Here is a 22,175-nt window from a genome sequence, read left to right on the forward strand (position 1 = left end):
GGGGGAGGGGCCGGCCTAGCTGCACCACATGCTGCAGCTGCCGCCGCCTCTTCATTGTCTTTTACTGCCCCGCGCAGCTTTTCAGGGGCGAGTTCAGAAACTCATGGTTTTGGCGCTAATAGATGAGTGGCATTTGATGCTCAAATTATGAGTTCTTAGGTAGAATGTTTGCGTGACAGCTGAGAACTAGAGATCATGAAAGTTGTGAGTGATCTGTTCAGGAAGTTGGATTTTCGGACCTTGAGGAATCTGGCAGAACCTTGGCCACATTTTAAACTTTGCATTACACCACGTGAAAAGCAATCTGGGTGCCCTAGATGCAATTTCGAGATTTTTGTGGTCAGTTGTTCGTGTTTGTAAAAGTAGATTAAGTTGCTTGAAGTTAGTGTAAATTTTCTTATGCTTATTTCACAGTTTGGTTAATTCCAGGAGTGAAGCAGTCATTTAAGTTACTGCTAAACTTAAAATAACTTTTATTTCTAGTAAAATGTTTATTGGAGGCTTGAGCTGGGATACGAGCAAGAAAGATCTGACTGAATATTTGTCTCGATTTGGGGAAGTTGTAGACTGTACGATTAAAACAGATCCAGTCACTGGAAGATCAAGAGGATTTGGATTTGTGCTTTTTAAAGATGCTGCTAGTGTTGATAAGGTAGGAATGTGTTCTGCACTGTGCCTCTTTTGGTGTCGCGCAAGTTTTTATGGGGTTTAATTGCTGTCAATAAATTTGTCTTCTAGGTTTTGGAACTGAAAGAACACAAACTGGATGGCAAATTGATAGACCCCAAAAGGGCCAAAGCTTTGAAAGGGAAAGAACCCCCTAAAAAGGTTTTTGTGGGTGGATTGAGCCCAGATACCTCTGAAGAACAAATTAAAGAATATTTTGGAGCCTTTGGAGAGGTGCGCTGATGTTTACAAGTATCTCGTATTGGGTGTGTTCATAAATGTTAAGTTTGTGTAGGACCACTTAATATTTTTCATGAAGACAGAATTATGTCACTGTTCAACTACCTTCCAGTGACTGTAAATTAATTGTTGCTTTCTGTGCTGTAACAAAAACCAATATCTAATTTCTTTTGCACAAAACCCAGATATTTGATGTGATCAGTGTATGGACTGGGTACAAAAGGCTGTTGAAAGGTAATTTACTGTTAATGTTCCATATATAGCAAATCTTTTTTTTTAAGGCTAATAATGATGCCTTTTAGAAAATTACCTGGTGTTCTGAGACAGATTGGTAGCTTTTTACTATTATTGGATGATCTTGAACATGCATCTTCATTGCAGATTGAAAATATTGAACTTCCCATGGATACAAAAACAAACGAAAGAAGAGGATTTTGTTTTATCACATATACAGATGAAGAGCCAGTAAAGAAATTGTTAGAAAGCAGATATCATCAAATTGGTTCTGGGAAGGTAAAGTTATGTAAATATATTGAATGTAAATTTGAGGATTTTTTTAAAAAGTAATGAATTTGAGAAGAGTAAAATGCTTTAATGCTAAAACTTCAGTAAAATTCTGTATATTTTTTTTTTGAAATTTGTTTATAGTGTGAAATCAAAGTTGCACAGCCCAAAGAGGTATATAGGCAGCAACAGCAACAACAAAAAGGAGGAAGAGGTGCTGCAGCTGGTGGGCGAGGTGGTACCAGGGGTCGTGGCCGAGGTGAGAATTTTTGGGTAATGATTCCAGGGTTTAAGTTATATGCTGCTAAGTAAGACTAAGCCCAGAAAGAACAAAGTTGAATTAATTTTAAAGCTATTCCAACATAGAAAAAAATGACAAATTGAGGGGGTTGCTGTTTTATTTAAATGAGCTTAGCTGGTTTCACCTGTTTAAGAATGGCCACTTTTGACAAATAGTGTCATCACTTGTAGAAAAATAGTATTACTTGACAAAACATGGTGTGATAGGTTTTCTCAGAAGTTCTTAAGGTCGACCTAATATCTTAACCTTAAATGGAAAAGATAACTGATTATTCATTATGTTTAGAAACTTGATACTGGCACAATTGGACTTTCTGCCCCCTAATAACAGTAAAAACATATTCTGTCCAGTAGATAGCAATATTTGGTCCATTCTGCCTTCTAAAATTTGCAGAGCAGGGGACAAGAACGCATCATTTTGTGTTAGAATTGGGGGTCAGAAGTGGTTTCCTAACAATCATTGTGCATTGTTTCAGGTCAGGGCCAAAACTGGAACCAAGGATTTAATAACTATTATGATCAAGGATATGGAAATTACAATAGTGCCTATGGTGGTGATCAGAACTATAGTGGCTATGGCGGATATGATTATACTGGGTATAACTATGGGAACTATGGATATGGACAGGGATATGCAGACTACAGTGGTAAGAATATTTAACTTAATTTCATAAACCAATGGTATTGAAATTCAGTATTGAAGTACACTCCCATTCTGAAATTGTTTGTGTACAGGTTTCCATCTATTTTTTAATATTTGGAGTTATTTCTGAGGTATATTATGATCATGAGATTATAGTAATAGATCATGGTGATTGGAAAAGTACTAGGATATATGATTTATGACTACTGGCTAGTAAGAATATTTTCATATTTAGCATGCAAAGTTTTACACATTTGATAGCTTTTTAATGTTTGTGAAGAAACCATTGTATAAAATACTTAGCCAAATTTGTATCTTTTCCAAATAGGTCAACAGAGCACTTATGGCAAGGCTTCTCGAGGGGGTGGCAATCACCAAAATAATTACCAGCCATACTAGAGGAGGACATTGGAGAAAACAGGTGTGTATAAGAGTATAAGAAACCAGTGGAAATGTCTAATTTAAAGATCAATAGACAAATGAAAACTAAGTAAAAACAACATATTATGTAGCCTGTTTTTACTAAATTGTTAATTTTTAATTGCTTTTATGAGCCTGTTTTGCCTAAAGTGTCTATAGATCTTTAACTTTAAAGTCTTATCTCACTTTTTTTAGTATTACAGAAAAACTTAAGAGTTTTTCTGTTTGTGTACCAGGAGGTCTAGAGGAATAATTAAACTTTTTTAGAACTATTAACAGGTAAAGTACTGAAATGGGTACAACTTAAGGAAAACAAGAATGTTATCTTCTAACTCTGACATTATACCTTGTTTGTACCCGCCAGCGGGAACTTCATTGCAGGCCGTGTGTCACCCTGACCACGTCTATCTCTGGGGGTCGCACGTTGCGGGCAGAGCGCAAGGCATACACCAGAAAACGCTGTCCTGTGGTATGGTCTCTTCCAACTTCATGTACCAGCGTAAAGATTAAAGTGGAAAACTTCAGACTTTGGCTTCTTTTTTTTAATCTTTTTGGAGATTAAGTGTCTAAACTTAACTTAAATGGTTTTTTACAGGAGTTAAAGTACATAAATGCCTTTTTACAGCTTAATCATTTTGGTCTTCTGTTTAGTGTTGTATTTCAATTGTGGAGCCTCATTTTAAGTGTTCATTCTTTAAGATTTAATGCTTGCTTTTTCTTTTTATAGCTAATAGTGAAATCTACAAACCAAAACAAGAACTTTTAAATCGGGGATATAAGTTAAAGATCATATGCACAAAGCAATCTGTTTTCTTGTGATGTAATGAGCCTATTGAAATTCACATTTGTGGTAGCTTTTTATTTGGCTTACTAGAGATGCTTCTAGTAGGCCTTAAGTTCAGCCTTTGAATATGGGAAGATTGTGTTCCCAGATTCTTCTCTGAACAGATTTGAATTTAATATCATTTGGGAACTCCAGGGTGAGTTTATCAATTACTCAAGCTGCATTTTGCCAATAAATATGCATGTGATCTTTAATAATTTGAAGAAAAGAATAAAGTGAGGACTTAAAACAATTCATGAAAGTGGACCTTTGAAAGCTTGTGACAGTGGCACAGATCTAATTGCTCTTTTGTTTTTGCTTTTAGGAGATGCTAAAGAAACCCATCTTGCAGGACGACATTGAAGATTGATCTTCTGTTGATCTTAAGATGATTATTTTGTAAAAGACTTTCTAGTGTACAAGACACAACTACTGTGTCCAACTGTATATAGCCGCCAATTAGTTTTCTTTGTTTTTACTTTGTCCTTTGCTATCTGTGTTATGACTCAATGTGGATTTGTGTTTATACAAATTTTATTTGTATGATTTCATGTTAAACCTCAAATAAATGCTTCCTTATGTGATTGTTTTTCTGCGTCAGGTACTACATAGCTCTGTAAATGTAATTTTAAATAAGCAATAATTATGGCACCATTTATTTTGTAGGGTATACTGTCCACAGGGAGAAACTATGGTCCTTTAAATAACCACAATGTCACCTACCCTGTCACCCATTTTTGTAGATATATTCCCCATCAACTGAGGCTTCCATCATATGTTTCTTTGCATAATGTGTTTTGTGCTCTGGATAGCTAGGAACTCCAGTCTCAAACCTAGTCCTAGTAGACCATGTTTTCGCTAGATTTTACATCTAAAGAAAGAACTCTTGGGTTGGGATTTAACTCTGGTGTAGAGTGCTTGCCTAGCATCTGGGATCTATACCCAGTACTGCAAACAAAAAATTTAATAGCTCCTTTGTTCTCTGGCAAGCCATTTGTAATTCTCTAATCAATCACTTATAAGGAAAGAACATAAAACTAGTAGGATCTAAGTATTCAAAAGTAATCTGTTGAAGTTTGGCTAAAAGATTACAATTGAAGGTAATTAAAAATTGTGTTCTGCTGATAGGTCACAGCCCCCACCACACTGAAGTATTTTTGTTGGCAATCTTAGGAAGCTATATTAGGTATGTGGTCTTTGTTAGTAATGCTAGTAAATCTCACTTTTAGGGCAATTAGTGCATGAGTAGAGTAGTTAAACCATTTGGAAATGCTTAGGTTAATGTTGGTCTTAAGTGTGATGGTCATTAGTCCTGGTGCATTGGAAGTTTTTATACTTGGGGTAAACAAGCTTTGAATTTTACATTCAACAGAGTTGGACTTAGGGAACCCTGTTTGTTCCCGTGGTTCCTTCCATGTTAGGGTTGGCATATGTGTTCACATGCAGATTAATTGGTCTGACACCAAACCAGTGTTTTTTAGGCCAGTACCCTCCCCTTTTTAAACATTGGATACGTGCAACTTTTGTTCCAACAATATTTGTACTTGCTGAGCTGTTGAGTCATGATGATGTCTTGGCCTTGTTTTGGTATGGCCAAGTATCAAGGTTGGCTATTATTCTTTCAATATGCAATCTTAGGAAAGAGAGATAATGTTGTAAGGTATAGAATATAGAGTAGTGGATCCTGTAAATTCAGATTTATGATTAGGTGACAAGTTGGCATTGAGATTGTCCTATTCCCTGATCAAACTGAATAAAAGCTTTTTAAACAAAATACAAACTCTTCACTTAAGTCTTGATATGTATGATTTTGAGAATCTACACTACGTAATTTACGTGGCTTATCAAGAATCTGAAGGGGAAATGAGAATGTACTTTTCTACTTGGGCTTTGGAGTTGAGATTTTAATTTGGTCCTTAGGGTCTATTAGTTCACCAGATAGTTCTATTCTAGCTGGATATGATGGTGTATATCTGCTATCCAGGTGTGTGAGAGGCTACCATAGGAGGATTTTGAGACCAACCTCAGCAATTTGATTTTTAGGTCTTAAGAGGGGGGGTTGGAACTTAGTTCTATGGTAATGCCCCTGGATTAAATCTCCAGTAGCACAAAAAGACAAAAATCTATTCAAAACTAAACCAAGTTTGAATATCTAGGGGGGTGGGGGTAAAAATGAAATTGAAGTAACCTGTGATAACCCACACAGGTAAATAAGCTTTCTGAATTGTTCCAAGTTCTGTGTTAGTTGTTAAGCAGAATATCTTGTTAGCAACTTAATATTGCAGTCTTAAAGCCACTTTAATAATTTAAGATATTAGAGTTTGGGAATACTAATGTGGATAAGCAGAGCCTCTGCCCACCCAACAATATTCAGTGCATCATTTCATGATAGTGGCAGAGGTCTTTTTCTAATCTTCATAAAATTTAAGGGCATTTCTTTAGTCATTAACTACTTATTAAGATTTAATTGGTTGTTAGCCAAATGATGCTAAGTTTTACTAATTAAAGTAACACATACAAGCAATTTTTAAAAGTTATGTGAATGCATTATACACCATCCAAATTGATTTGTCTTGAGCAAAATTTAAAAATGTAATTCTCTGAAAATCTCCCAAACTTCAGCTTCATAGGCCTGTCATCTAATCTACTATGGCCGCAACATTTTGTGCAAAAGCAACATTTAAAAAAACAAACAAAAAACCAGGGGGTTGGGGTTATGGCTCAGCGGTAGAGCGCTTGCCTTGCATATGCAAGGCCATGAGTTTGATCCTCAGCACCACATAAAAGTAAATAAATAAAATAAAAATATTAAAAAATTCTTGGGAAAAGACCCCCAATTCTTTGAATATGTATTGCCATAAAAACATGGGCTGTTTGCTTTAAAACGGCCAGCTTGAGTGGAATTTCCACAAGATTTGGTTCAGGGGCTTGAGTTGGAGTTGCTTACTATATGTGAGGCACTGGGTTCAAACATTAGCACCACATTAAAAAAATTATAAAGGCATTGTGTCCATCTATAACTAAAAATATTTTTAAAAAACTTGGTTCAGTAGCAAAAAATACAGTGACGTCTCAACTGCTACTTTATATATACCATAGAAAAGGATATGGTGGTGTTCTGATCATTACAGGACAATGTTAAATGCTAAACATTGTGAGGACTTTTGTGCAGTTAAGTGGCAATTTCACTTTGTTCTACCCGCCTACCAGTATCTATCTGTGAGGATGGCATATTGATCTTGGTGATGAGATTGAGGGTGTATTTTTAAAAAGTTTATACAATAGTCTCTTGTTCAAATCTAGAAATTTCAAATGAAATATTCCAAGATTTTTCTCAAAGATCAAAACAAGTTAAAAATGTTAGAAACACTACTACCAAGTTTTCTCTTGTCAATCTACTTTTGAGAATCTGACCAAAAATAAATTGTATAAATGAAAAAAATATTTTAAATTTAAGTTTCAGGGAAACTGTAGACATCTCTAAGAGCCAGCTGGTTTAAAAGGGTATAGAACTGTTGGCTTTTATATCCTTTTTAAAAAAGGATATAGAATTGTTGGTAACTGACTAAAATTTACTGAATTTGGTGAGGTTGCACAAAGTAGATGCTCTGTACTTGATTATTTAGTTGGCTGATAAACACACACATGAATGATTGACTGTAGACAATAGGATGGTCAACCCCACCACCAAAGGTCCTCAAAACCATGAAGCCCTGATTTTCAAGTTGGGAGAGTTAGCTAACATCAACTCAGATTATATTTTTGAATTTATTAAACTCCTATTAAACAATGAGGTATATTTAAGTCCAAGATTTTCAGCTGAAGAGTCTACCACTTCTGGGAATGCACTTTTTAAGCATTATGACTGGTTAGTAATGTTTAATATGCTTGGTTTCTGAGATCTTTGTAGGAAAAAAGCATTGTATATCAATGGGTCCATTCCTCTATTGAGATGAGCCTGGATAATATGGAGCAACTACTTGTTCCCATGAAAGATCAGTCCTGTGAGATTCACTGATTAATATTTAGATTGCTCTTGAACCTCAGACACTCAGGGCAAGAATGTGAATAGTAAGGGGGTGGGTAAGTGGTAGTTTAAATATTTTCTCCCTATAGATGATATTTTGAATGGTTTGTTGTAAAAATTGCTTTGCCTATGTGATGACATTAATCAGGTATATACCTCTCAATCAGAACTTAGTTTGATAATCAGAAGCATACTAGCCTGTGCAGATTTTTCTTATGTGATTTCTACCACACTTCTAAAATACTGAAAATGAGTCCAAAAATTTTATTACTATTAAGAATTTTTAGAACTATGCTTACCACAATTTTGGGAATATGGAAAAGGAATTTTTTGAATAAATATTTCTTTTAATAATCTGAAAAAGTGTATTTTAAAATACTTGGGGTATGGGATTGTTATGATTTTTTAAAATCATATATTTCAATGACATTAAAACCTCAAGTCAAAAACTTTTATCTCATTTAATGTACATCTATTTTTTCAATACTTATTCCTTATACTGCATGTACACATAGGTCTTAGAGTTTGTCAAAATTAAGACTGAGGCAGAGGCAGTGGTGTGCACCTATAATTCCAGCCACTCATGAGGGAGCAATGGGAGGATCTTGTGTTCTGGGCAACACAGACCCCATTTCAAAGAAACAAAAATGAGCCTGGTGGCTCAGGAGGCTAAAACAGGAAGATTGCAATTTCAAAAGCCAGTTTCAGCATTTTAGCAAGGCCCTAAGCAACTTAGCAAGACCCTGTCTCTAAATAAAATATGAAAATGGGCTGAGTTGTGGCTCAGTAGTTAAGCACGTGAACATTCAATCCCCAGAACCAGGGGTGGGGAGGGGTTGGGGGAATTATGTGTTCTTTTAATAAACAAGTGGAGATTCTTAAACAGGAAAAATACAGACATTACCGTTTTATTGACTAACAGTTTTGGAAAAGTATGCAAACTTTTAGTATAATTTAAAAACAAAGACTGTGGTTAATTATTAACTTCTTTTGTTGCCAGGAGAAAGGAAAAAAAAAAAGCATTATATGAAAATGTCAAAAGTTCTCAGAATTATTTTAGAAAACAGAAACCATTCCAAAGATTATATTAATAGGGTACAGTGGTGCATGTCTTTAATCCCAGCTACTCAGGAGGTTAAGGATGAAATTTAAGGCCAGCTTCAGCAACTTAGTGAGATCCTGTCTCACCTTTTATTTTGGGTTCAATTCCCAATAAGAAAAAAATTATACCATATTTTTGTATTGATCATTACATATTCATATGCATTATCACAGTCCACTAGTGTATACTCATGTGTACATGAATACCTATATAAAACAAAAGGCATTTAACTTTATCACCTCCCCTGGCCTTTGCTGAGGCTGGCTTTGAACAGATTCAGCCTCTGGAGCCACTAGGATTATAGGCATGCGCCTGGCGGCACTTACTTTTATTGTGTACATTCTTGCTTTTGCTTACAACTGTGGCCTAGGTAATTCAAAACTATACTTCTGAAAACAATTAAGAAGGGCTAAGTATTTTTTTTTTTTTTAAACTGGAAAGCACTAGATAACTAAAAAGATGAGAAATTCGCCTGACAAAAACCTAGAAGCTCAAAACCCAGATAAGCCTAGAACTTTTGATGACCGTATAAGGACAAATGACAGAGAAGTAAAAAAAATGTAGATTCAACTCCAGATGGGGTCTCTGATGCCATTATTATCTCATTAAAGGGGTCTACAGAGCCACATGCTAAAGGGATTACCCAGTTTCCTTACCTAAATAATTAAGAGAATTTCAATCACAGAACTAAGGTGAGAATAGTCAAGGCCTTAGTTGCCTGCCAGAAATAAATGAAAATCATTTAATATCTTAGCTGAGGCTGATATAATAAAATACCATAAGCTACGTAGGTTAAATAAATTTGTTTATTACAATTCTGGGGTATAGAATGAGATCAGGGTACTGGCATGATCAGGTGAGGGCTGCCTTGGCTTTTAGACAGTGCCTTTTTCTGTATATATAAGGTAGAGGAGTGGGGTAGGCAGGGGAAAACATAAGATCAAGCACCCTCTGGTCTCTTATAAGGGAACTATTCCCATCATGAGCAATCTACCTTCATGACCTCATCAAAACCTAATTACCTACCAAAGGACTCATTACATTGGGGTTAGGATTTCAGTATATCAATTTTGGGTGGATACATTCAGTTCATAACAAGTACTGCTATAATTTTGATTTTATGTGTATCCCCCAATAGTTAGTATGTTAAGAAGTTGGTCCTCAGTGTGTACTCTATCTCTGAACCAATCCACTTGCTTTTTACATCCTTAGATTTCTGATTGTTTCTACAAATAATTTCTCAAATAGAATGGGCAACACATGATAAATAAAAAGCCATCATAGGCTGGAGGTGTAGCTGAGTGGTAGAGTGCTTGCCTAGCATGTGTTGGGGTCAATTCCCAACACCCCACAAAAAGAAATAAATTTAATCTAAAAACTCACCACAAAACAGCACAATAAACAAATCTAGGAAGTATCAGACACACATACTTGTGTTGAAATAAAATAGATTTGAAACTGTTTTCAGATTAAAATACAAGTTTGAAAGTATCTTCAAAATATAAAAGAAACACAGTAGATGGGAGAAAAATATGAAAAAGAACTTATACAAATACAACTGCAACAAAAAACAAAAGATAAATGGGCATAGTGGCACATGCCTATAGTCCCAGCTACATGCTGAGACTGAGGCAGGAGGATCACTTCAGCACATGAGGTCAAGGCTAGTGTGGGCAAGAGTGAGATTCTATCTCAAAACAAAAACAAAACACAAAAAAGCAAAACATCAATGGGTTTAACAATAGATTAGAGGCAACTGAGTTATTTAAGTGAAAGAGAAATGAGAATAAACCATCTGAACATAACATGGAAAGTAAAAAACATGAAAATTGCCATAGAGAATTAACTTGAAAAGTTATAGTTCCTAAGTTCCTCAACGGTCAACTTGATTGGACTAAGAGATGCCTAGGAAATTAGTAAAGTACACTTCTGGGTCTGTCTGAGGGTGTTGCCAGAGACAATTGGCATGTGGAATAGAAAATTGAAGGGCAAGGCCCACTTAAGTGGGCTGTACCATCCAATAAGCTGGGGGCTTGGATGGAACCAAAGTGGGAGGAGGAGGTCTGCCAGCATGTGCAGCCTCTGTTCTTCTTGAGTGGCTGCCCTGAGTACTGCTACCACTGCCCAAAGATATTAGATTCCAGCTTCTTTCATTCTTCCAATGTGGACTCATCCATGACTCTCGGGCTTCCAGGACTTTAGTCTTGGACTAGAGTTGCATCATTGTTCCTCTTGTTCTGAGGCTCCAGCTTCTTGGACTGAACAGCTACTGCTTTTCTCTGGGTCTCCACAGTGCAGCTAGCCATTGTGGGACTATCTAGCCTCTGATCATGTAAGCTAACCTAATAAATTCCCCTTTAAATTTATATATGTTCTGTTGATTCTGTTCCTCTAGAGAACTCTAATACAATAAGTATAATGTGAAACTGGAGTTTTAGAAGAAGGAAAGGAATAAAAGACCATACTCAGAGACAATGGCTAAAATTTTTGCAGAAGTGACAAAGGATAATCTATAGACTCAATATATCCAACAAAAGAATCAGGAAAAATAAAGAGAAATTACATGAAGACATATTTATGGTGATAAAAATAGTTCACAACAAAAATCTTGAGACCCATCTACCAGTAATGAGGAAATATAAGAAAGAGAGGCACATATTAAACAAGGGTGCAACCATCCAAATCTATAATATGGAAAAATGCATGGCAAAAATGTCCCATTTCTTCTAAAGCAAATAGCATGAAAATTCGTGGAGAATGTATGGGGCTTTGACACTATGCTAAGGAACATTTATCATGGCTATCAAGAATCTAAAGTGAAAATCATTTTTCTTTTATTATAACATTGTACAGTTTCATGAAAAATGGGGATTACCTCCCATGTTTGGGAAACCCCTTCCAATAGAGCAGAGATACATGAAATCAGCTCTGCACTAAAATCAGAATTCTGCATTGTACTTTGAGCCAGTAGTTAGTGAAGCAAAGAAGCAAGGATTAATAAAATAATAAATGCTGTGACAGGTGGCAGGCAAGGTGGCAACCACTTTGTACAGAAGCAGAGGTTCTATCAGCTACACCCAGTATACAGCATTGATGCTATTAATGTTGAAAGCAGCTGCATGTGGGTGTAACAAGAGCAGCAGCAGCAGAAACGGGTGCCTTTATGGACCCAGTTTTGTGGTACGATTTGTTTTTGTTCGTGCTGAAAATTGAACCCAGGGGCACTTTACCACTGAGCTACATTCCTGGTCTTTCTTATTTATTTTAAGACAGGATCTTCCTAAGTTGCTGAGGGTCTAAGTTGCTGAGGCTGGCCCTGAAATTGCAATCCTCCTGCCTCAGCCTCCTGAGTCACTGGGATTATAAGTGTGCAGCGCTGCATCCAGCTGTGATGATGATTTAAAAAATTCTTTTGTTTTTTTTAAATATTTATTTTTTAGTTTTTGGTGGACACAACATCTTTGTTTATATGTGGTGCTGAGGATCGAACCCGGGCCGCATGCATGCCAGGCAAGCGTGCTACCGCTTGAGCTACATCCCCAGCCCTTAAAAAAAATCTTTAAAAATATACATACATACACACACAAGCTCACACACACACACACACACACACACACACAACACACACATATATATTCTAGTTGCAGATGGACACAATACCTTTAATTAATTAATTAATTTTTGTAGTGCTGAGGATCAAACCCAGTGCTCAAGCATGCTAGGCAAGCGCTCCACCCCAGCCCTGTGATGTGATTTTGAATAGTTCCTGGGTGAGAGTTCTGAAGTGTGGCTTTCTAACCTTTCCTGGGGAGCTTGAGACACCAAAATAGTCCTATTAAATTTACTTTTGGCTCAATTAAAAAAAAATAACAACAAAAACAAAAATATGAAGAATGAAGATAAAGATAAAATTATCTAAGAAGAAAAAGGAAGAAGAGGAAGGCTATAAATGGATTAAGAATTAAAAAGTCTATCAACCACACATAATATGTACATCTGTATGGTATTCAGATTCAAACAAATTTACCATTAAAAAAACCGTGGAAATAATAAAGATTGACTAGGTGTTTGATAATATTAAAATTATTAAATTTAGGTGTGATATAGTATTTTATTAAAGATACTGAAATTCCTCATGGACTGTCAATGATTCTAGAACTGTGCTCCTAAGTAAATAAGGTTATAGTTAAGATGAAAAGGAAAAATCAGCCTTATAACTGTTGAAGACAGGCTACTTCATCATACTTAAATCTACATATATATGAAAGTTTCCATAATAAAACATTCAGGCAAAATAAAAAATAAACTAATCTCATGAGAATCTTAAATAAGACTGATGCGAAAATTCAAGTGTCTAATAAATTAAATACTAATAATTTTTTATGTAATGACATTGCACAAACATGGACTATGAAACTGTTGAATAAACTATGTTTTTGACAGATGTTTTGTTTTAAAAAAAAAAAGTGCAAGGACCAAAAATCTGCTCCATAAAAGCAATGAGGACAAGTAGCACAAATTGTCCTATTCAACATTTTCAGAATCCTGGAAAGTAAAGTCTTGCAGCAACATGAGAAATATTTGTTTTCTTCAAAAAATGGCTTTATTTCAATAAGAACAAAAAATTTGTGACATTTTAACAATAGTGTGAAACCGCCAGATGTTTATGCACCACTAGGGCAATTCAATGAAAACAGCTTGATCAAAGTTGCCTTTATTTCACCTTACTCAGACCTTACTCTATAAAAAAGCCATATCCTTATTTTGTTTCTCAGATACAGGCAGTGTTAATTGTTTAGCATCACACTGTCTGAGGTGGAAGTACAAGCTGGGGCAAATTAGAGGCTAACAAAAAAATTTAAAGGAAAAAACTGGGAATAAATGATCCACATTGAGGGCTTTGAAAGCTCCAACATAATCCTGGGAATCTAGAAGGCCACATAATGGGCAGAACTATACAAATGTCCAGAAAATAACCGAGAAGGGCTAATCTCTCACTGCTGCTTACCTACATGAGTAGGAAGAGAAAACTAAGGTAGAGTTGTAAAGAAACTGCTGAAGCATCAAAGCCATGCTCCAGCACACTCTGAGTTCCCCAGCAAAGGCTTGGAAACTACTGCTTCAAAGCAAGATACACTAAACATTTAAGGAGAATACATTAAGAAAAACTGGCAAAATCCAAGTTTTAAAACAATAAAATGCCACTTTTAATAGTGAATAAAACAACTAGGCAGAAAATCAACGGAACACTTAAGTGATACCATAAACCAACCAGACCTAACTATCTAGGGAACAATTCTCCCAAAAACAGAATACAAATTCAACTACACATGCAATATTTCCAGCAAAAGCTATATTCTAGATCATGAATCAAGCCTCAATAAATTTAGAAAGAATAAAATCAAAACCTAATAACAAATGGAAATTTGGGAAATTCATAATTATGTGGAAGATAAAATGTGCTCCAAAATGGCAAAAAGTAAAAAAAATATAGAATATTAGAAAGTAATATGAGATGAATAAAAAATAATATAGCTTGTGAAAATAACAAGAGGTGGCTCAATCATTTCAGAGAGGAAAATTTATAGCTGTAAATGCTTATACTATAAAAAGAAGTACCCAGTGCAGTGACCCTTGCCTGTAATCCCAGCTACTTGAGAGGCTAAGACGGGAGGATCACAAATTTCAAAGCAAGCCTGGGCAATTTAGCAAGACCCTGTTTCAAAATAAAAAATAAAAAGGGCTGGGAATATAACTCAGTGGTAGAGGACGCCTGGGTTAAATGCCCAGTACTGAAAAACAGGAGAAAGAGACACCAGATTGATCTTTCTCTCCCTTTCCGAGTGTGCGTGCGCGCACATACCCACACACCCAAACCCCCCCCCCCCACACACACACACACGATGGAGGGGAGGGGAAGGGAGGAAATAGCTCTTGAAAACAGAGGTGCAGTTGTACAAAAGCCAGAAAAAGAGGTCTCATAAGAACTCAATCCTGTGAACACCTTGATGTTGGACTTTTCTTCAGAACTGTGAGAAATAAATGTTATGTGGTTTAGGCCATCCAGTCTATATTTTTTATGGTGGCTTGAGAAGACTAATATAGACGGAACTTCCTCAAGCTAATGACTCTCTTTAAAAAATTCCACATTTAACATTACACTGATGAAAGACTAAATGCTACCCCTTAAGATGAGGAATTGAACAAGGATATTCACTCTTGCTACTTCTGTTTAACATTGTGCTGTACATTCTGGTTGACATAAAACTCTATTTGAAGAAATGTTCCAGTATATAGAAAATCATGAGTTCAGCAAGGTTGAATGGTACAAAATCAAAGTACAAAAATCATTTTTATTTCTATACACTGGCAATGAACAACCCAAAAATAAATTAAGAAGCATCAGAAAGAATGTAATCAGTAATACTGAGGAATTAACTGAACTAACAAGTGTTCAAGACCCGAAAATTTAAAACATAAAAAAAAAAAAATGCCTAAATAAATTGAAAAATATCCCATATCCATGGATTTGGGACTAATATTATAAAATCAGCAATACTCTCCAATTTGATCTACAGATTCAATGCAAACACTACTAGAATGCCAGCTGGACATTTTTCAGCTATTGACAAACTGGCTGGGGAGTGACAGAGAGCTTGTCTAGCATATAGAAGGCCCTGGGCTCAATCCCCAACACCACACACACACACACACACACACACACACACACACCCCAGCACCAAAAAAAAAAAAAAAAAAAAAAAGTCCATATAGAAACTTTTATTAATAGCAACATTATTCATAATAGTGCAAAAAACAACCCAAATATTCACCAACTGATGAAGGGAGAAACAAAATAAAGGAATATTATTTTTTCATTAATAAGGAATAAATTACTGATATATTATACAACATGAATCAAACTTTTTGTTTTGCTGTACTGGGGATTGAACCCAGGGATAGTCTACCACTAAACTATATCCCCAGCCATTCTTGAGGCAGCCATCTCACTAAGTTGCCCAGGTTGGACTTGAACTTGCAATCCTTCTGGATCACTAAGATGATGAGAGCATGCCACCACACCTGACTGGATGTTTTTTTATGAAAAATAAAAAGGGTGGGCTGGAGAAGTAGTTCAGTGGTACAGAACTTCCCAAATATGTAAGAGGCCCTGGGCTTGATCACCAGTAGAACAACAACAATAGACACATTCATCTTATGTAAAATATAAACCTTTATTGAAGACAGATTCAAAATAAATAACTATGAAAAGACAATTTTTAAACAGACAATAGGGAAATCTGCATATGGACGTGAGAGTGATATTTAGTTATTTTTAAAAGAATTTCTTACCAGTTAAATATACATACAAAAATACTGTGGTAAAATGAGATAGTATGTGGTATTTACAGATAAAAAGGATAAGACAGGAATAATGTTGACAATCTTTAAAGGTATGAGATGGGTACATGAATTCCCTATATAATTGGATTATTTCTAGTTCAACATATATATAGAAACTTCAATTAAATTATGAAAAATAATGAGCATAAAAACAAGTAATTGGAAAGAGTAATATTACTTCTGAAGGATCAACAGTAAAGCTTATACCTTATATGAATAAAAACTGTAGAAGCCAGAAAACAGTAGAAAGATTGTGGAATGTGCTGAAAGAGAATAATTCCAACTAAAAATTCCCTAAAAGCCAAAATTCTAAACATCCACTAAAGACTAAACACCTTGAACCCAGGAATAAAAATATTCCTTCTTTTTTTTTTTTTTTTTTAGTACTGTGAATTGAACCCAGGGGTGCTTTACCACTAAGTTGTAATCCCAGCCCTTTTTAAAACATTTTGAAACAGGATCTCACTAAGTTGCCAGGCTGGCCTCAAACTTGCCATCCTCCTGCCTCAGCCTTGCAAGCCAATGGGATTACAGGAGCACACTACTCCTTATTCTTTTTGATTACAGTAATTCTTGTATGTTTTGAAAACTAGTATAATTTTATGCCAATTGACATATTATTCTTCAAATGACTGAATAATTTGCAGACCTATTTAAATAAGTTATTGTACTAAATTGCTTTCATTTTATTTGCCAACATCAGTCCTGACATTTTTCTCTAGCTTAAGAGATACGTAAGGGAACTTTAAAGCTCTTTTATGAAGATGAGATGGAGTCTTGGCCTCTCAAGTAGCTGGGATTAAAAATAAGCTCTTTTATTATGATGATGCATTAAATTTCTTTTCAGTGCTGGGAATCTAATCCAGGGCCTCATGCATGCCAAGTACTTTATACTGAGCCACATCCCCAGCCCCTGCTCTCTGTACATTTTAATACAACTAAACTAATTAGTAGTTTCTAAAGTACAAAAGGCATTTGATTTTTTAACTTTAAAATCTGTTACTGAAGTAGGGTATTATATCAATTTGACCATTCAGAATACTTTATATACCAATATTTGTTCTTTGCATTAGCCACAGTGTAGATAGCTACTACATCATATGGAAACTACTTAAGTATGTGGAAAAATTAGATTAGTAGTATACTAGGCCGTCTAGTACAGTTAAAACATTCTGGATGACCAAAAATGGAATTGCTCATTATCTTTTCATGTATTTCCAAGAAAGAGATGCAGAGTCTTAATCTTTTATCAAATTAAACACAAACATTGTGTCACGAATACATACCTTTAATCCCAGCTACTTGAGAGGCCAAGACTCCATCTTAAAATAAAAAAATAAAAAGAGCTAAGGATGTAGCTCAGTGCTATATCTCTTTTGCTCTTTCTATTTGTTCATTTTTTGTAGTGCCAAGGATTTGAACCCAGGGCCTCACCATGCTAGGTAAACATTCTACCACTGAGCTACATCCCTAGCCATAATGCTTTTTTTTTTTTTTTTTTTGGTGGTACCAGAGATTGAACCCAGGGGACACTTAACCACTGAGCCACATCCCCAGCCCTTTTTGTATCTTATTAGAGACAGGTTCTCACTGAGTTGCTTAGGGCCTTGCTAAATTGCTGAGGGTGGCTTTGAATTTATGATCCTTTTGCCTCAGCCTCCAAGCTGCTGGAATTACAGGTGTGCACCACTGTGGCTGGCTTTGTAACACCTCTTCTATGTCATTAAAGACTTCAAATATTGGCCCAAGAAAACTTAGAAAAAAATATTTTCAATTTATAAAATAAAAAAAAAATACAAACTAAAAATTGAAGAACAAAGTATTTGGACAAAATGTAGATATGAATAATCTAAATTTGAGCTGGGAAAGTCTGATTTGGTAGAAATACTTGTCACAAAAAGAAATTTCAAAGGCAAGATCTTCAAGTTACCTTGAAGACATAAGGAAGCTTCAAAAAAAAAGAAATGTAATTAAATATTTCAGACACTTTATTTTTAAAAGTTAAAAATGGTAGAACTGGGGATACTGTTCAGTGCATGTGAAAAGCCTTAGGTTGGTTCCCAGTACCATTAAAAAAAAAAAAGCAAAAGCAAACATTTTTAGAAATCAGGAAAAATTAAACAAATCTTGTTGACCTAATCCACCTCTCTCAAAAGCCCAATAAATTAAATAAACAAAACTGAGGCTATTGAAAAAATTGAGTAACATAATAAGCAAGCTTGATTTAAAGAAACAATTATTTTCCCTAACCTATCAAGTCTCCATGTATGTTGAGACTCTGGTGCAGGACCATCTCAAGTTTGAGGCCAACATCAGCAATTCAGCAAGGGCCCTAAGCAATTTAGCAAGACCCTGTCTCAAAATAAAAAAATAAAAATAGATGTAGTGCAGTGGTAAAGCATCCCTGGGTTCAACCCCCCTGCCCCCCCCCCCCCCCCGATAAAAAGGACTCTGGATAGCATATTTTGGGTAAGGTCAAACCCTGCTAAACATATTCACCTGCTAAAACTGTTTAATTCTCACAATAATCCTGATGAAAGAAATCCAGTTAGTTTAGATTTTGCTAAAATCATAGACTAGAAACTTTGCTGCTTGAAATTGTATCAGGAAGAACAAATGTTTTAGAGAGTGTTTTCATTGCTGTGACTTAAGGACCCAAGCAGATCAATTGTAGAGGAGGAAAAGTTTATTTGAGGGCTCATGGTTTCAGAGGTCTCCATCCATAGACAATAGGCTCCATTCCCTGGGGCTTGAGGTGAGGCCGAACATCATGGTGGAGTGTGGGGCAGAGGGAAGCAGCTCAAAAGGTGATCAGAAAACAAACTCCACCCTCCAGATGCAAATATTTACCCCAAAGCCACTCCCCCAATGTTCCACCCTCCTCCAGCTATTCACTTTAGTTACAGCTCAGTTAATCCAGATCAGGGGATTAATTCACTGATTAGGTTAAAACTTTCACAATTCAATCATTTCTCATCTGGACCTTTTTGCATTTTCTGTCCGCCCCCCGCCCAAAGCTTTTGAGGGACACCTCACATACAAACTTTAACGATGAAATATCCCACTTTTGGCTGGACAATCTAAGGTACAAAGAAGCAAATCTGATTTCCAATCCAAGTGCAGAGCTTCAAAGAGGTTTCTGAAGATGACATTCCACCTTCCCCTTTAACTTTATAGTTTCCAAGAAAACAGGAGCCTATATATTGTGGCCCAGACCTAATTTTGTCTCCCTTTATGTGCGACCCTGCTTTGCTTTGATCCTATCAAAGCATTGCTTCATTTAAAAACTTCACCTAGATGTTACCCTTCCCTCAATCCTGTAACTTGTCATTTATTTTGGTTGTTGAGACTTCTCATAGTTTCTCTTATGTAGAATCTCTTTTGTTGCAATGTTAGTAAATCTCACTTTCTTTGAGTACAGGTTTGTCTCTGATAGTCTCAGTCTCACTGAGCTTGAATAATAACCATGAAGAATGGCCATGAACTAGCACCCTAACTCAGTAATGATTAAGCACATGAGGGCTTTAGTCTCCCCTATAGGTCTGTTTGTCTTTGAAGACATGGGTTTTGACTGGATCTAGACTTTTAGTATCTTTTTGGCCTTTCAGAGTTATACTAATTTCTTTTTGCAGTGTGGGGATTGAACCCAGGATCTTGTGTATGCTAGAGAAGTGCTCTACCACTGAGCTACATCCCCAGCCCTCAGACAGTTTTTAATCACCAAAAGTCTATTAATTCTTTGAATTTCTGGCATCCTCTAGAATTTTTTTGACAAAAAAATTGTTTTCCCCCTCTCACTTTTAAGTTCCTAGTAATAACTGTTCCCCATTACTATAGTTTTAAATGTTTAAAAACTATGTCTTAAGCTTTTAAAATTATGACTTCTATATATATCTTGTCTTCTGATAATTCTAAACTTTGTCTTTACCACGTTAGGCCCCAAATTCAGAATAACAATGTCTGGATGCCTTTTATCCTTAAAATATATTTGGGTTTCCTAAAAGCCATTTTAGGGAACCCAAATATTTGCTCTTTCACCTTATAAAAAAGAAGAGTAAGGAGTTTAGAGAGTTTTCAAACTAGGTGTTTTTGGTATTGGGGAGTGAACCCAGGGGTGCTTTACCACTGAGCCACATCCCCAGTCCTCTTTATATTTAAACACAAGGTCTCCCTGAGTTGCTTAGTTCTTCACTAAGTTGCTGAGGCTGGCTTTGAATTCTCAATCCTCATGTCTCAGCCTCCCGAACCGGATGTTTCCTACTCTTCTGAAGGAGAGGAGAAATGTGCCAGTCCTCTTAGCACACCTGGAAGTCCTTGTGAAGATGTGTTATGGAGTTATGTGCTTGACTTCATTAACTGAGGATACACCTCAGTGATGATTGTAATGAGTCAGGATTTTCCAGAGAAACAGAAACAATGTTCCTGATTTGCTTAGGGTCTCGCTAAGTTGCTGAGGCTGGCTTTGAACTCATGATCCTCCTGCCTCGGCCTCCCCAGCCACTAGGATTACAGGTGTGCACCTTCACGCCCAGCTATTTCTCCAGTCTTTTTTATTTTTATTTTGAGGTAAGTCTTAGTTGCTCTTAAGCAGTCTTGCTAAATTGCTGAGGCTGGTCATGAACTCGTAATCCTCCTGTCTTGGCCTTCTGAGTAACTGGGATAAGAGGTGTGTACTACCACACCGGGTGTATTTATTTTTATATATATATATATATATATACACACACACACACACACACACACACACACATATATATAATTTTTAATGAGAAAAAAGTGGAGAAAACTTTTATACTTTATCAATATTCTATAGAGCGTACATTACTTTGGAGAAAGGGCTGATACATAGAAGGATTATGGGAATCTGGAATCAATAAAAACTAGTGTGTGGAGGACAGGGGTTATTAGGAAGAATAAAAGAAAAACTCAAATTTTTTCACAGGAAAATGAGTCAGATAATTGCTCTGGATATAACAAAGAGCCAGTTAACAATATAATACTTCTGGGATGAAAGGAAGAAGAAAAAACGAACACCCAGCAGTTACCCTGGCAGGACTTATCAGGGATGGCTAAAATAAAGATCCCTGAAAATTCTAGTCTGGAACTATAAGCAGATCATTTTATCTAGTCAGAACTCAAATTTTCATTTACTTTTTTGAGTTTAGAAGAGGGATCTTCTTAAAATCACCAAAGCTCTGGAGGGCTTTTTTCCTGCCTTGATTTACTATGTTTTATTTTTAAAAAAGAACTTTGATACTAGATCCTATGCAGTGGAGAAAAAGGGATAGAGGCATATTAGCACAATTAATCATACAACATGTGGCCTTTTGTTACCGGATTTTTTCACTTAGTGTAATGTTTTCCACATTCATCCATGCTGTAGCACATATCAGTATTTTATTCCTTTTTATTGCTAACAATCCATTGTAGTGTGCAAAAAAGCATTAACATCGCAATTCTGAGATAGCTAACCTTAGAAAGGCCTGTTTAATTGTCTATGTGTGACTAGTATCCAGGAAGTAGGATTTTGGAAGATTTTCACCATTCTCTATGGTTTGTTCCGCCGCAACTCATTGTGTAAGCTCTGGTTATTGCTGTTTACCTGCTTTCATTCTGGGAGTATGAATCTTGGTATTAGTGTTAGACAGAGGGTGCCAATCCAGATAAAAATCTTAGGAATGGAGTTTAGGATGAAGTTTCCCCAGTAGATAACATTTCACACATTATCATATCTCATTCCTGGAAGTTTTAAGTTCATCCTGTGTGACTCCACTGAGGGAGGACTCTTGGAAGTTTTCGCCTGGTTTCCTCTTGACTTTGCTCCATTATAACTTTCCCCTTTGCTGGTTTAAAGTACTGGTGATTGGACACGGGGTGCTCTACCATTGAGCTATATTCCTAGTCCTCATTAAACTGCCCAGGCTGGTCTCGAACTTGTGATCCTTCTACCTTGGCCTTTGAAGTAGCCAGGATTACAGGTGTTGACTGCACTTTCTTCCCCCCCCCCCCGCTCGTCACCGGTAGACCCAGACTCGCACGTCAGCTG

The 22,175-nt window shown here is 36.1% G+C and overlaps 2 protein-coding genes across 6 annotated transcripts in view; one reads left to right on the plus strand and one right to left on the minus strand.

The window, feature by feature from the left end:
- Window positions 1–22,175, minus strand: part of Enoph1 (enolase-phosphatase 1) — a 63,723-nt gene that overhangs the window by 31,228 nt on the left and 10,320 nt on the right. The window lies entirely within an intron of this gene.
- Window positions 100–4,185, plus strand: Hnrnpdl (heterogeneous nuclear ribonucleoprotein D like). 5 transcript variants are annotated; one of them, XR_007341189.1, is made up of 8 exons: window positions 100–652; window positions 739–900; window positions 1,288–1,419; window positions 1,555–1,669; window positions 2,187–2,357; window positions 2,682–2,774; window positions 3,138–3,242; window positions 3,922–4,185. XR_007341189.1 is itself a non-coding variant. In XM_015499238.2 (7 exons), exons 1-6 carry the CDS (start codon window positions 488–490, stop codon window positions 2,750–2,752), a joined length of 816 nt encoding a protein of 271 aa, XP_015354724.1. In that variant the 5' UTR covers window positions 100–487; the 3' UTR covers window positions 2,753–2,774; window positions 3,138–4,185. The 5 variants fall into 5 exon arrangements, 3 of the variants coding, with proteins under 3 accessions (XP_015354724.1, XP_015354723.1, XP_015354725.1); XM_015499238.2 differs by having other exon boundaries at window positions 3,138–4,185; XR_001504941.2 differs by having other exon boundaries at window positions 101–652; window positions 2,682–3,242.

Source organism: Marmota marmota, unplaced genomic scaffold (assembly GCF_001458135.2).
Source record: "Marmota marmota marmota unplaced genomic scaffold, marMar, whole genome shotgun sequence".
Lineage (NCBI taxonomy): Eukaryota > Metazoa > Chordata > Mammalia > Rodentia > Sciuridae > Marmota > Marmota marmota.

What these genes read in the sequence shown, in the direction of transcription:
- Hnrnpdl (XM_015499238.2), top strand. Translation starts at nt 488, where the DNA reads ATGTTTATTGGAGGCTTGAGCTGGGATACGAGCAAGAAAGATCTGACT. An exon ending in ATGCTGCTAGTGTTGATAAG is followed by an intron (nt 653 to 738) that starts GTAGGAATGTGT and finishes TTTGTCTTCTAG; the next exon opens with GTTTTGGAACTGAAAGAACA. An exon ending in ATTTTGGAGCCTTTGGAGAG is followed by an intron (nt 901 to 1,287) that starts GTGCGCTGATGT and finishes TCTTCATTGCAG; the next exon opens with ATTGAAAATATTGAACTTCC.